Source organism: Hippichthys cyanospilos, chromosome 19 (genome assembly GCF_059441005.1).
Source record: "Hippichthys cyanospilos isolate Australia breed blue-spotted pipefish chromosome 19, RoL_Hcya_1.0, whole genome shotgun sequence".
NCBI lineage: Eukaryota > Metazoa > Chordata > Actinopteri > Syngnathiformes > Syngnathidae > Hippichthys > Hippichthys cyanospilos.
This window is the reverse complement of record NC_142387.1, coordinates 7,967,679-7,984,175: the sequence shown is the minus strand read 5'-3', so window position 1 is coordinate 7,984,175 and position 16,497 is coordinate 7,967,679. Positions and strand designations below refer to the sequence as shown.

At 38.7% G+C, this 16,497-nt stretch overlaps 1 protein-coding gene across 6 annotated transcripts in view; it reads right to left on the bottom strand.

The window, feature by feature from the left end:
- Positions 1-16,497, bottom strand: part of LOC148407784 (uncharacterized) — a 227,954-nt gene that overhangs the window by 204,473 nt on the left and 6,984 nt on the right. For 5 of the 6 annotated variants that reach the window (XM_088402152.1, XM_088402151.1, XM_088402149.1 and 2 more), the window contains exons 3-4: positions 15,024-15,115; positions 14,254-14,357 (exon numbers count right to left, since the gene is read on the bottom strand). Coding sequence is in view for 4 of the 6 variants with exons in the window: in XM_088402151.1 (XP_088258277.1) it covers positions 14,254-14,357; positions 15,024-15,030 (111 nt within the window). In the remaining 2 variants the exon portion in view is untranslated. Of the gene's footprint in view, positions 1-14,253; positions 14,358-15,023; positions 15,116-16,497 lie in introns of those variants that run through there. The other variant, XR_015863638.1, reaches the window with a different exon arrangement.

The window sequence follows — 16,497 nt, the reverse complement described above, 5'->3', positions numbered from 1 at the left end:
ATTGAGTGGGTGGTCTCTTTCCTAAGGGGAGAGTGGCAAAATATAATTGAGAAGTACTGCACTGGAGGGGTGGATGTGTAAATCGCCAACCTTTTTGAAACCAATTCAATTAATGTTTCGGTGTTCATTTTGCAGTTGCTGAGCAGTTGCTGTTGAGAAGCTGAAATTTGAGGATTTTGCTAACCAGCTAAAACAATGGCACGGACTGAATAGCTCATTGTTAAAGTAATTGCCGATCAATTGTGTTAGTTGTCAACTGATTAATTTTAACAAGATAAACGATAAAACTAAATCTGGTTTCAAAAAAATTTCAAAAGAAATTAAGGACATTTTTGGGGGGGGAAAAAAAAGTTGAGCAGCCAGAGCCAGAGTTGGTGAAGTAGGAGTAATGATAGAAGGGTGTCGAAGGCCAAAGTTTTGAAATGTGCAGTGTGTATTGGACTCAGATTGGCACAGGAGGGGGGTTCGCGTAGCAAAACCTCAATCCTAATGAATTTTTGCCCAGCGACGGTTTCGGACTAAGGGGGGACCAAATCCGCCATCATTTTTTTTTCTTGCCTGCGGCCATATTGACTCCAGCCAGGCTGTTGGGTCTGATTTGACTCCAGGCTATGTGTGAGCCAGTCCTGCCTGCCGTGTTTCTCTGTGGCCAGGTGGGTTGCAGGTGGGGGGCTGTGGTGGTGGATACTTTGAGAGAGTGTGTAGTTTTCCACAGGGCAAATACTCCTGCTCCCATCCAGCAAATTAACAAGATGAAGTTCCAGTGATAACAATTGTGACAGCTTGTCTATCTGTTATGTGCCTGCCGAAGTGAAATGGAGCCACCTGAGTCTGTACAGCAAAAATTCCAATGACGAGCATACCTCAAATGTTCTTTAATAAACACATCAATTATAAAGATTGTTATTACTGTTTTATGACTTGTTGAGTTTGCTTCACTAAGCCCATTGGCCGACAATTGAAAACAAAGATTTCTACTTTTAAATCGCATTCCAATCTCCTATATGATTATATGAGGGCTTAACACAGGTGAAATATTGATGCCAGAGCTATACTTAAACAAGACAGATGTCCACCCAGAAACTTCACTTTGTTTCAATGGGATTTTAGATGCATAGTTCTATTCGTGAGAATGTACCTTTTCTTCTGTTTCTATCAGTTAAAATTGTTAGGTGATTTATGAGGAGCTTTTTCTTTTCACAGTACCACCTTAGGGCTACACTTTAGTTCCTATTTTTCCTTATTTTTTTATTTGACTCTAGAAGGGCACGTTCACACATACATCCACACATACAGTGCATGCCCGGGTTGTGTGAATGAAATGCAAAGCCAGATGTTTAGAATTGCAAATGGAGAGTTAGGTATTTCAAAGACAGCTTGTATTAGCATCACATTCTCAATCATCCATTGGATAGTCAGTTGGGGAATACGCCCACTTGCTCGCGTTGTGATCTTACGCACGCACATGCAAGCATGCTGCATTGTAAAAGTTTATTTTGTAACTTTTATAATGGAACACTTTACCAGGCCATCTCTGTGTTCGTGACTAAGTCCTTATAATGGCTTTATCGTGCCATGCTCACATGATCAGCAAAGTCAGTAGTAGAGAACAATAGACATCAGTAGACTGGGCTTCTACATCAAACCTGGATCTACCAATACAGTGTATTAAACCCATTAAAAAAAGAAAGAAAAAACAACCTACAATTTTGCAATGCAGTATACAAGGGGCATAAATAATGAACTGTAATATATCATGGGTTCTGTGTAAATAATCTGCCACGCATCTATTCACACGCTCAGTTAAGGTAGCAATTAAGGAGACGTCTGGAAACAAGAATCAACAAGAGCCAAAGAACAGGAATAAAGTGGGGATGCTAAGAAACTTTTAAAGGAATGTTATATTTGCCTTCCTGGGATTGAATATTTAACAAAGTGCTTGGTTAAAATATAACACAATGTTCAGGCAGTGGCATCCCTATGAATATTTAACTAACCGACAAGTGTATTCACTGGTGTGCGCTCTTGGAAATTGTAAAAAAAAAAATAAAAATGCAGTAAAATATGATGTAAGATTAGGACATTATTTTGACCTTAAGTGTGACACATTCCCTCCCTAGTTATGTTTTCATATTTGTTTTTATTCTGACTATAGGAAAAGTGCTCCAACATGACATGAATAAATTATATTTCATATTTGGCAGCAGGCAAAAGGTACGTAAACCGGGAACTGAGCCATGTTGTTGGTTTTTTTTTTTTTTTTTTAAGTTTTAAATGAAGTCCAAAAGAGAATACATGAGATGTGTTTTCAACGCCATGTTTAAGTCACAGATTAGTTTTGAGTTATTGACGAAAATGGGAATTTTCAACAGAAATGTCCATTTTGGGATTTCTATAAAAATGACCTCCTAAAATTTAGACTTTCATTTCCCAGCAGCCAAAAGTTTCAAATTGTAACCAAAACATATGACAGATGTGGATGAGTAGACATTGTGCACTACTGATAGATGAGTGTGGCAAAACTTCAAATGTGTTTTTCTCCAAACTGGGGTAACATTCAAATAGCTGTAAGTGTATAGAGATATACATATCTTTTTTATTTGTTTTTTAACGGTTTAAAAATATATACACACGTACAATTTCTGTGTAAAACCAACCTGTTTAAAACGGGACTATTTTTTTCTCACGCATTTTCCACAAGTTTCACGTAGAAATGTCAATGTAGTGGGAAAAAAAAAAAAAAAAAGAAATCCAGTTCACACCGAACTGCAAAAGTGACTGAAAACGTTGAACTATGAATGCCAGGCTCGTAGGTCACCCACCTTTTTAACCCTTTAGTGTCCTTTTACACTGTCGCCATAGAGCTTCCAGGTATTTTCTGACAACAAGACTAAACACTTGTGTATGTCTGATATTAAACAAAAATCTCATTCTGCACGGACATACTTTTAAAATGTAACGTTGCTGTAACTGTATTGATATGGCTATACATCATCTGCAAGTAAAACATAAACTTTATTTGTAGGTTTTTTTGAATGATATCCAAATAAAATAAAACGCGAGTGCATTTTGGGGGAATTTAGCAGGCTGTTGCAACATACTTGTAAGTGTGTCTTCGAGGGAGAATGTGAAATGTGCCAGCTAATCTACTCACACTGGGCAACAACATTAACAAGACAATAGGTAGTGTCTGCAGGCTTAAGTGCTGCTAATCACATATTTGCAATGAGTAAAACAGTTATATAGGTGAGAACTAAGTGACTGCATTTAATTAATTGACGCTGTGTAATTAATACACACTTCAATTCAATGTTGTTTGGTTTGAATATAAGGACCCAATGTTGCAATGCAGGCGAGTGTTCATCCATAATGGAGTTGCCTAAAGGAGGTTGCAGGTTATGGGAACCTGCGCCGTGGTCAGAGCCTGGAACCGTAAACAAATAGGAGGACATTCACAACAGGTGTGATCTGATACCAAACCCATTCATTCTAAATGGCCATGAGATACAATACAAAGCACAGATGCACGGAAACACGATGATTTTTGACCCCTAATGTCACATCCTTACAAGATCTTTGTGATATGTGCCTTGTTCTTCCAAGTCACATACCCCAGAGAATAAAATAGTTTAAAAGCAGCTAATATCTTCATTGAGTTAAGCAAAAACGACATCCTCTGTCAGTTTTCTCTTTTTTCCCCCCCTTCCTATTGCGATTAGAGCTTTGCAGCCTCAGGATCCTTGCCTTTATGTCAGATTAGAAAATGAGTTGTTCATGAATATCCAGCTGGTTAGCTTCATTCTGCAATGTTGGTCCCTGTGTGGTTTTAAGCCAGTTCAGTGAAGGTAAATAGAGTAAATACAGACAGACCTTGCAGCTGCTAATGTACTTAGTGTTAGCGGTAAACAAAATGAGATTACTGGGGAGGGAAGGCAAACTCTGAATTTGATTTACTCAGCTTAGCGTAAACAGCTTGTCAAACTGCTGCTGTGCTGCAGAGAAATGTGTATTTGACTAACAAGCAGTCTAAGTGTTTTTTTGTGCTGTTCATAAAGTGGATGAGGGAATTGTCACTGAAATTGGATGTGGGATGTGTGTAGACATCTTTCCCAAAATATATTTTTTAGCTTCACTGCTTTGTGCTTAGTTCTTGAGAACCAGGGCAAATAAAGCAAGCATAATGTACACTAATGTGCCACTATTTCAGGTTTTAAATACCCAGCTTGGAATGGAAGTACTTGAAATTCTGCCAATTTTTGTTTGGCACTGTCAGTGATCAAACACTATAAATGTATAAACAGCAATAGGCATATCTACACCTTTGACTTTGCTGTTCTTTTATTGTTATTTGTATTTTAATCAAATGTTGCTATTATACACTTTAACTGTAAAATCAATGTTTAAGTAACATTTAAAATTTCTTAACTGCTTTGTCTAAAGAAAAAAAAGGCTCATGGAAGAATGTCAAATGGGGATCAATTAGGGCCGAGAAGACAGGGCACAGAAGTGAACACATGGAAAGTCTTTGTAGATAAAAATCTACCGAAATCATGGCAAGCATTGGAATACACACTCCAAAACTAGATTTGAAAAAGGACTGATAAAGCAAACTCAAGAACAATAGCAATTGCATGACAGTGGAAGAAACACACCAATAAACACAATACCCTATCTGACAGTAGATGACCATTTTGACTAATGCACGATTTAAACAACAACATAGCAACTGATAGCATGACAAAAAAGTAGGCTTGAGAGAGGAATTTGATTTTTAATCTTTTTTTTTTTTCAGATGTAAAAAGTCCAACTTACAGTCTTCACATTCAAGTTTTGACAAGCATTTTAAAGTCTTGCTTAAAATGTGTCAGTCACTGTGTGAGATTTGAACGCTTCTCCGGCACTGAAATCCACAAAGTAAATCACCATAAATAATGAAACAAATTTAAGCTTGCCAGCTCTTTGTAACAGTACATTAAGTAAAGCAATTTTTTCTCATTTTTAGATCTGAATAGGTTAAACTATACAGTAGATATCCCACTGGGACCCAGCCTATTTATTTGTGTCCACTGTTGTGTCCATTTCTTCTCTGCAAGACAGCCAGGTTCAACACAAGGCATCATTGAAAAGGCCAGGATGTCCTCTTTTGAGCACAGTAGGACTTAGTAGGGAATGAGTCAAAAGATATAGACCAAAAAACAAATTTCTACTACAGTGAGCACAAATTTATAGGCATAAACATAAACTCTTTGTTTGTCCTCACTTCCTTGAACACCCCATGAACAAAATTTGCTCTATAATCCACTGATGAAAACGAGCAAAATAATGAGTGGTAGGAACCACTCTCTGTAGGAATATATACCTTGGTTGAATGAGTAAGGACCAGTGCTTCGTACTCTTTTTATGATGATAAATAGAATTTTTTCCAAGTCGGAATTTAAACACTCCCCATTTTTTTGTCCAGTTCCGATGACTACAGCAGACATATTATTTCTCCCTCTCGCTGGAAAGAGGGAAAGATTTCAGCGTCTCCCCCTTATAAAAGACAGGCTAATTGCATGTCATTGATTCAATGCTTAATTTTAATGGCCAGGAGAGGTCATTTATTCACTCTGTCTGGGCTGGCTGATGATGAGATTAAGGATGAAAGATAAGAAGGCTGCACAGAGATATTGTAGGTGGGAGAAAAGTGGGCCAGAGCGTAGAGAAGATAATGTTGGTATACGCTATTCTGTCATCCTTTCACCCTTCCCAGATGGTTCAAAATGTCTTCCAACGCCTGAGCCGATAATTTGAAGCATGGACAGGAGTGGGGAAGTAGTTAAAATTACAATTGAGTGCTCCTCACGGATCCGGACAGGATGTTCCAAAGACAAATTTCCACCAACCGATAAAGTTGGGTTTGGCACGCTACATTAACATGGATGATGATCATAACATATAATAAGTAGTTTCTTCGCATACCATTCCTGTTTTCACATTGAAGTCGTAATTCTAGGTCAACCAATAGTGGGCAGCAGCGTATTTAGCTCAACTCCCATCACTATTATTCTTCTGTGGTTGTTGCGTCAAACAGATGGATACCAAAAAGTGATGCAGTATATTTTGGTCGAATTCCCAGGCAAAACACACAACATATGCTGTACCAAACGGAACCAAATATTAAGTCATTTGCTGCCAGTCAATATCAAATGGATTTTTGACTTATATAGTTGTCGATGGCGATGACTAGGTTATAATTTATTCAATGGTCTGGCTTACATGCAGACCGTTTTTTGCCTTTCTGATTAAAATCATTCGAATGAAAATCTCTGGTTACCTGTTCACATGCGACCGGATCTATTGCAGTCTGTTGTTTACATGCTCACTCCATTAGTAAAATTAGCCAAGCATGCGATGCATTCATACACAGTCAGACATTTCAAACTCAGACGGAAAAAAGTCTGTCATTGCATTAAACGTTAACTGCAAATTATATAGTCTCCTATCAGTCTATAAAAAGCTTACATATACAGTATCAAAAAGAATAATTGGGGTGAAATTACTTTATATTACTATATTACAATATATTTTACTTAATTATAATGAAGGGTCCATCTTGTCACTTGATTACAACATGTTTACAATAACTAATCAAAGAACGAGTCTTCCATTCTAGTGGTTGGCATGTCAATGAATCAAAATATTGAATAACCCTAATAAATATCATAACATTTACCAAAAAAAAAAAAACCTGTAGCACAATCCAATTAGTCCGCTTAAAACAGGCATTTAAAGCCTGAACACGAATAATATTCATAGCTAAAAGCTACAAAGTTTTATTTTTATCAATAAAACCCGTGCAAGACACAGCTTTTGACTTGATAGTCCATTCCCAAAGTTGATTGACTGCCATAAGGTGATGTCAAAATGTATTTACTGTTTAATTTATTCTGTGCCTCGGTTTTCAGCCAAACATTTCTTGTTTTCGGTTTTTGGTTTCAGACAAACATTTTCATTTCGGTACCCTACTTTTATTGACAAAGTATTTTAAAGATGCTCTAGTCACAATAGAGCTTCAGTAAGACGACATCATTTTAATGTACGTATAGGATGACATTATGATGTATATCTCGACATAGCATGAACGGACTGGTTGGCTATTTAAAATGAAATGTTTATGTTTGTTTCTCTCGGAAAATGAATGTAGAACCCCTGTGATTCAGAATGAAATTTCAATGGGATTTGACCTTTTAATTCCAACTGAGGTATTTGTGAAGGGTCATTCGGATTCATTCTTTTCAGAATACAAATTAAAAATTGATCCGTCTCTACCCGTCAATGGCAGCAAATGAGTTAATCTACAACAAGGGCAACTGCAACCTTCACCTAAGGATGGTATTGCTTTCACATCCAAATGAATGATCTCAGGTGTAGTGGACGACCCCCACTGACGCACCCCACCTACCGGCTCCTGCCCCACCCAGATTTGTGGTAGATGAAGCCATCACAGCCGCTTTTTTACAATGAGAACACTTCCTCCAGGCCTAATGGCCTCTGAGCTGCAGCTTTTGTCCCCTGATTAGCCAGCCCACTGAAGGCTCAGACCCCTAATTGCACAGCCTGTTTAGCAACCCAGCATTACAGTGAGTATTAATGAGGCACAATTACTGCACCCAGGAAATCTCCTGTCCGGGACCACTCCATTTTGCAGAGGTACCCAAAAACCTCCTTGAGTGTAGAACTCAGCCTGCGCACACACGCTATATCCCACAGCTTTTCATGGGAGAAAAAAAATACATGTATTTATTCAAAGCCATCTCATAATTAGACCCTAGAGTGAATGACGGACGATTGAGTGCGTGAGGAAGGGAGGTGAGGGGATGGCGAGAAAGCAGCGTTCAATGGGAAAAAATACAAAAGGCGGAAGAATGACAGGCACATGAGTGAACCCTGCTTGGAGAAATGAGCAGAAAGAAAGATGGATGAGGGGGAGGGAGAAAAGTGGAGTGGGGGTGATGTAGATGGTGAGTTGAGGGGGTCAGCCACAGATTAAAAGCTACAGTTTAGTCACATATAGCATTGTTGCACAGAGGCTTTGTGAGAAATCTACAATATGGTAGCAGCCTGAGGTGACTATAAAAGATGGGACAGTATGAGTCCAAGGTCCTGGCTTTTTTCCTCATGCATTTTATCCACTTTACACACGCACTGAAATTTGAAACAATGTCTTTTTTTCCCATTTCCATTCAGCGGAGTAGGCTAAAGGGGGAATAATTGCCAAACTGTCACCGCTTTGAAAGTCCTCTGGAGGCTATGTGGTCATTAATACAAACCACAGACAAGGAAGCGTCCATTTGTGTGCCAGAAGTGACTTTTTTTTAATACACCAAGTTAAATGTGCATTAGCATTTTTAAAAAAGTGCCTTTGACAGTGTGCACATTAGGGAAAGCTTTTCAAAGCTTTTTTTCTCAAGATCATTCAACCATAATTAATTATTATTAATAAATCTAACACCTTGTATTATTTTAAACTACATTAACTTTATAGTCCTGTTTTTGCAAGTGATTTCCCTACTGTAAGTCTGTTTAAATTCCGTGCTGTTTAAATTCCGTGCCAGCTCTCCCTGTCTGTTCTCTGTTACTGTATGTGCAGCAAAAGAGCCCTTTGCCATTAATCACCAATTTTTCGGGGCCCTTCAAAGGGCCACATCCAGATGTGCTACGAAAACTATTTCGACTAACACATAGTCTACAATGTGTGAAGTAAACCTAAAAGGTTGCTCCCAGTAGCCCAATATTACAGAACACAAAGCATGTATTAAACTACATCATGAATTACTCCAACAAAGCTGAAGCAAACTGAAACAGATCATGAGTTTTAAAGTGACCTAATTCCAATTTTAACACCCAAGATGTACAATTCCGACAGAAGAGAGAAAAAAAAAAGATGAAAATAAACACATGGAATCCGATACACTTGGAACAGGTGCAGGTTTCTTCCAAATAATAACCAAGATCAGATTTAATATTGATGGTATATCAATAAAAAACCATAAACTAGTGGTTCTCAAATGGGTGTATGATAAAGCAATTTATGGGGGAGCATGAAATTTCAATTTTCTGCAGATATCAGCAAATCTAATTTAATGTTTTTTAGTGCAGTGTAATGTAGTTTAACGTAGTTTTTTAATGTAGCAGGAACTGATTTTCAAATTATGAACAAATGAAGTGGAACATGAAACAACTAATTACTGATCTGTGTTATAGTAACACCTTTGCAAAACATTGTAGGCCTTTATTTTGTTAGGTTTCAAGGCCTAGATATACCCAATTGCATGTGGAAAGTCAGGAAAAGTTCAGGCGCCTGATTAGCTTTGAAAACAGCATTGGAATTTCAGAGCTAGCGTTTGCTAAGGCGTTATCAGCAGATTCAATACGATGAATGGGCGTTAGACTGCCATAACTTTTGATTGTTCTGATTCACTGTTCATTAGTAAATGAGCACACAGGGTAAGAACATTGTATTTTTGACCTATTTTATTACCAGCCCTCCAAAAGATTTTCCGGTTTGCTATTCTTAACAATAAGGAACAGTGACTACCGCCACCAATAGGTTGGAGGGGCATTACCTCTCACGCATGCCCAGAAGGTACTTAATAGTTAGCATTGTGGTGTATTACCGTCATTTTTAAAGCGCGACATGCCAACAGTGGAGCTGACGCCAGAGACCCACGTTTGATTGGTGTATTTAGGCCTTTACGTCAGAACGGGCAGTTGGACCTGCAGCGTGTGCAGCATTTCTGTGCGGAAGGTGAAAATTCTATCTCGTTTCTGAACAAGAATGAACCAGTTCCGTAGATGAGATAAGACAGAGAGGTGGAAATGTTCCTCCCGCTCCCGTAATTAAAATGGACGTCTCAGTCACTCATCAGCATTCCGTCTGCACCGCTTTTGTGAGGAGACGCGCACCAAACCACTTATTGATTCCTCTGGAGATTGTAAATGCATTTTTGAGCGAGCCAGTGAAGCGAGAACTCCTCAAGTACTTGTGCATGGTTTGTAAGGTCTTAAATTCGGCCAAGATTAGCCTCCAGAAAGAGGATTTGCAACTTTTGTGTGGAATATTTGCAACGCCGGCCTAGACATTTCAGGAATGTTCAGTGGGGCTTTCAGAGCATTGTGTTTACTCACCTGTCAGTCCGTTTCTCCTATTCTTTCACTGAAATCCCCCCACAGACCTCAGCCACCATGCGCACTGACTGCGACCAAGTCTGTCAGCGTTGACAGTGCAAACGTGAGTACATTAGTCTCAAGCTATCTGCGCTGGGAGCCTGTCTGTCTCAGCTCAGCTCAGAGCACTTCACCTGAATGGCCTTTGTTTCTCCGTGACCCCCCTTAGAGCGGGTCGCAGCCTGAAGCCATTCCACCCCACTGTGGCCCTCCTCAGGTTTCCCACTCCCAGAGATATCCGGGGGAAGAAAAGAAGAGGATCGCGACAGGGAGATGTAAAAAGAGAGGTTAGAGGCTCAGGTGAGCTTAGCGTGTAGCTTGTCAATCACACATCATACGACATGGCTCAGGGGAGGTTCTTTCCTTCCACTCCAGTGGCCCTTCTTCTCAACCTACGATGCTTCATTCAACTTTGAATGTCATTCGAGTCAGCTCCCGGACTCTGCCGAACCGGAGAACTAACTGCGTTAGCTGCTATTACGTATCGCTATCGTATAGCTCATGAGGCCTGACGCAATGCGTTTCTTTTTGGGGTGAATGATGAAAGCGTTGACGCGTGTTATTCAACTGTTATTTTTTAGTATTATTATTAATATTATACCTTTTTATTCCACTATATTTTGGCTTTCGATCTCTTCCGAATTTCTTGACTGATTCAAATCATTCTAACGTTCACATGTTCTCAAAATTCCTCCTTCCCAGGCTAATAGTTTTACTGACTTTCAGTTTTCCTACAATTCAATAACCCCCAAAATGCCCAGATTAAAAAGAAAACGGATTCAAACATTACAACCGTTTAGTTTTGCTTAAGATTTCCAAATCAAAGAAAAAAAACACCAAGATTTCTATAATTTCATAAGATTTTTCACCAGATTCCATTGAACATTGTTCATGACTATTTTTTATTTTAACTCCCCAATGATCAATACCAAATATTAGCATGACATCCATATTTTAATAATATTAAATGACAATAATATATGACAATATTTTGCCAAGCCCCCCAGGAAAAAGGAAACTCAATAAATAAGATTATTATCTGCAAAAATGGTATATCTATTCCTAAAGCTGTAACCTTTTTAACGTTAACAAAAGAAAAAAAAAAAAAAACAATATAAACTGACTTTCAAGAACTGATAACTATTTTTTACAGAGTTCATACGGGTTACAGCATAATCTAAAAAAGAAAAAAAAAACAAGTGCATCAAAGTGCCTGAAACTTAAAAAAAAAAAAGAAAGAAAATTCTTATTTTATTGCAATTGCTCGTCACATGACAAAAACAAAGCCTTTTCCCTGGGGTCATCCGCGTCCCTCCGACATCACCCCCAAGAGGGGCCCGCTCCACTATTTGAGAACCACTGTTTTAAGATGTCCTGTGCTGATGGAGACTGCCGATACCAGTCGCATATACTTAAGGCAAAACCGTATATATTTAAGTCGTAGTAGACACTATACTATGGCAGCTTGATATATTCTCTAATTTTTAGCTGGAATTTGATGTATGAAAAATACTAGTGACATCGGTACCTGGTATCAATGTGTATATGTGTAAATGAATACTCAAACTGGAATTGGTTTTACAAAAATATAATTCCCATATTATTGTTATTATTATTTAAGTCTGTCACCATGTCAATCGAAATTGCATTATTATTTTTCCAATGTGTAATACGGCTTAAAGGATCTCTGAGAAAATGCTCTCGATAAAATGGTCATCCCTGTACACACAATTAACTTAGCAGTCTGCTCTGCACTCTTGCATTGTCAAGAGATGCCAATCTAAATGGCGTCCATGGCTGATAAAAACGTCCTCGGTCCACGCGAGGTGCGATAACATCAGTGAGTCGAGAGTCAGAGCATTATTAACGCTGAGCTTTGCTAGCCTGATGCAATCAGTGAAAATACGACAAAGTGCCCTTAGTGGAGCTCAGTCAAGCCTGCTAACCTCACTTGAGGGAGATGGTGACCTTGATTGATCCAATTACTGTTTGTTTGTTTTTAAGTTTTTTTTGTTTTTTTTGTTGGAATGGAGAACCTTCCGTGTTTTATTAAACACAGTTTGTTCGCTCCTATCATTGCGTTTCCTAAGGTGAATGGCAAAGTTCAAGTACGGTACTTACTTTCACATGAATTTGGAAAAATGTCATTTCCAGAATTCCATCTACAAAGCTTTAACAATTAGCACCCTCAGTCCCCAAATGCTTATTGAGTGTGTGTTAAACTTTGTATCAGATTTTTAGGGAACGTGCTACAGATGTCAAATTCAAAATGACTGGAAATGAGCAAAACACAAGCTTTGTCGGTGTGAACATTGACATTTGTATTTGTAGTAAATACAATTGAGTGCTGGCTGAAAATGTTAGCAAAGCATTGTATTTTTTCAATTACATTTTACATAATGTCCCAACTTCAATAGAATTGGGGTGTAGTTGAACCACGTTGACATATTAAAAAAAACAACAAATAATCAAGCAAATTCGCTGCAAGTCTCATTTAATTTCTGGGCCAACAAGCTAAAAAAACAGCTCTCGTTCCATAAATGCTGCCTGGTAAAAGTGCCTATCCTGCCATTTGACTTTTTCCTGCCTGAAAGGAGAAGCGACAAGTACTGCAAGCCTCCTAACTAAGATGAGTCAGACTGTCTCTCACTGCAGTCGGACAAATCTCAACACATGAGTGACCCAGCCCAGATGTGTATTTTCATTCACATGGTGCTTACTAAATTGTGATATCACTAGACAATGTTTGGTGATATCACTGTGAAAGAGGAGATATTTCTGTAATATATTCTGGTGTATTTGCGTCACTAATTATTGGGATATCAAAACCAATTTCCCACCCCTCCTCCTTTGGGCACTCCTGGTCTACAAGATCGCGTTAGAGGAAAAATATCTTTAGGCCCGAACCAATGTATATTGTATTTTTTGTAGTATCAGTGACACGTCAAATAATACAGACTCAAGTAACAATGGAACAAAAAGTAAAGAAATGACAACATAATGGTTCAGATGCTTCAAAAGAGGAACAAAACAGACACGTTGAGACCAAATAAATGAGCACTCAAATTAAAGCAGACTTGTCTACCAAAATGGCAAAGGTATATCAGTGCTTGTAATATTAAGATGATGATGACGGATACAACATGAAAGTTAATTCTATTATTTTAAAAATGTTTACTGTGACATTTGTTAATATTTGTTGTTGGTTTTTGCTCATGTCTTGTAAATGCTGAACCTTAGACTTAGATTGTCCTCTTTATTGCATAATGTATGGGGCTCCATACACTCCTGTTAAGATCCATAGCATTTTAGTATTGCGAGTACCAGAGATCCAACAGTTTTCATAGGTAACATGAGCATTGTATGTTGTATGTAACATTGTATGCTACACTTTCTAGCATTTGAATAAACACCACAAGCCACTATGAGATAAAATCCACTGACAGTTGCTGAAGATGACATTGTCACCCTTCATTGTTAGCAAGAGAGTAAAATAACTGTGATACTGTTTGTGAACATCATGTGGGCAACCGCTTTAATCATTATAAATTCTAATTAATTATTCATATAGAAATGACACGGTTGTCAGTGTTTATTTGAAAGGGGGCGGAAAAGGCTGGTGGAGATTCCGAGGCTTTTCTGTTTGTGGAGAGGTGGGGGGTGTGGTTGGAGGCAGAAACCGTACGCCAGATAAGGTCATCCATGTCCGACTATTTAGCCTTGGGGATTTATCTCTCGCGTGTACACCGTCAGCGAGATTCAAGTATAGTTTATGTGAACTTGGTGTGAAGGTTGTAGCAAAGCGAGAAAACGCAACATTGTTTACATACATAATCATGTTTTAATCAGACTGCTAATGAGCACTATAAGATGCCCAGGGTAGCTCATCAGGGGCACTGCTTAGCCTCTGATGTGCATAACAAGACCAATTCCGGGGTTTAAACAAGACGCGCGGTGCCCAAGTTGCAAACTCCACAAGGCCATTTGTGTTCCACATCTGCTCTGTTCATCCCACCCTCTGCTTGTGGTTTCCCGTTTCCCTACCTTGCCATTTTCTGCCTCTCTCGCTTTCCCTCCTTCCGTCTGGCGGCCATCCTCGCCCGTGCCATCTGTTTCTCTGTGCGCCACGCGCAGACGAGACAGGCGGTCTTAGAGAGGGAGGAAGACCAAAATGAAAAGAATGCATGCTTGGAGACACTGGAGTCATTTACTAGGTGCTGGCACACAGATATGACCAAAATAAGGCATCATTAATTCAAAATTGGCAAAATTTGAAACTATCTCTGGTTAATTTCAGATAAATTCTGGACAAATGAAGCTTTTAAGCAACCAGAATGCGTCACATCTATGTGACTTTCCTCCCTCTAGCAATAAATAGTTTTTTTAAGGGTTTTGGCAATCTGTATTTGTTGAACTCATTGATGGCTATAGATGTCAAAGACACGTCTTTTTACTTGGCTATATTCGTCAAAAATCCATTTTGAATGGGCTTGCGATGATTGAGTTATTAATCTAGACAAAAATACTACCAAAGGATTTTTAGAGTTATTCAGTGAATTTGTCATTTCTACATTATATTATTGATGTTCTTTTTTGCCACACTAGAGCATCAAGTCTGTTCAGGGTCTTGTTGGTCAAAAATGTCATTGCACATGTCCTGACAGGCGTGAGGAAGTGAGATCAGATTTTCTAGACTGGCTTCGCCGCATTTCAAACCCTCCTCCTTGTCTGCAAGGATCTTAATGGGGAGCTGGTGTCTTCAAGAGATCAGATTACCTACATTAAAAAAAAAAAAAATCACCATTCAGACTCACTTGTCATTTATTGAACTCTCTCATTAAGCAGATTTTGTGGAGGGGGAGTTCTTTTGCCTTTCGAGCTCCTCTCGGAATGCTGCCACGGAGTTCTGGGGAAAAAATATCTGTTAAAGTTATATAATATATATAGACTAATTTATGAATCCATTTTTTGGAAACAAGTATTCTTGGTGATGGGGATGGAGAAATAGCAGCGACCACACAATTTGATGAATGGAGATTTGAATTAAGATCCTCTTAATGGAACTCCTATGCCCTCTAATGCCCTTGATTGGTTAATTAAATGATTAGAAGCTATGCACCAAGAATTGCGCACAAAAGATTGCAAATATATGGATGTGTTAGCCTATGCCATGATTACCTTAGTGTGTGTTTGTCTGCCCTTGAATTTCAAACACTGACCTTTTTTTCCCCACTTGGTTTGGAATGATTGAGCAACAAGTAGCCAAGCAAACAAGTCACGGGGCAGCAAAGAATATGAGCCATATTTGCATACATTATATCAAAGTACAGCTTATGTTCGGACTCAATTTTTTTTCGAAAACTGAAAGAATCCGAGTGAGTTTAGAAGCAATATTCAAAGAATCCAAGATGCCAAAATCGAGCTGAGTCATCTCATAAGGAGGATCTGCCCATCTCAGCTTGTCATGCTTGTCAGTATTTAAACAATGGGTTACCAATGTGCGTGTGCGCCTGTGTTGGTGCGTGTTTCCTGAGCAAACGGAATCTCTGCAAATCTTCCTGAGCAGAGAGAACAAGTTGCACGCTGTTTTACAAGAGGGGAGATAAATCTGTCAGGAGTGTCAAGTAGCAGGCGTCAAGGCAGCCAAAAGCAGACTCCTGCTTGCTGGCCAGATTCTTGTGGCATCAGATGGCTAAAAACGCCAAACAATCACACTCACACATACACACACACATAGACTTGCTTGGCTCGGGGATGGCAGCCAAAACCAGTCAGTTCTTTGGCTGAGGCAGAGCCAGCCAGATTCCCCCCATGCAGACAATGTTGTCTTTCAATTAATTTTCAAGTGAGTGAAACGTAAATCACTCCTTTTGAGAACGCAGTGAGAATCAGTCTCATTCGATTATATTGTTATAAATCACAAAGAAATACGTTTTCATTTCCATCCCTCAATTAAAAAACAAGACATGATTCTAAATGGATAGTGTATACAACATTAATTATGATTCAGTCGAGTCAAAAATGTTCTATACTGTTTATCTAGTTCAGTTGGCGGCCATTTTGCCACTTTTTGTTGACTGAAAATGACATTGCAGTTCCGCAGAGCTCAGGCAATGACCAATCGCAGCTAAATTGTTTTCTTAATTTGGTTATTTGAGTATATTTAGTATATTGTGTATTTAAAAGGGAAGTTGAGTCAAAAAAATGTCTTTACAATATTATGTTCAATGCGCCTCCTACTCCTCAAATCATGTCAATATGATTAATCTGTTTGTGAAAAATAAATTG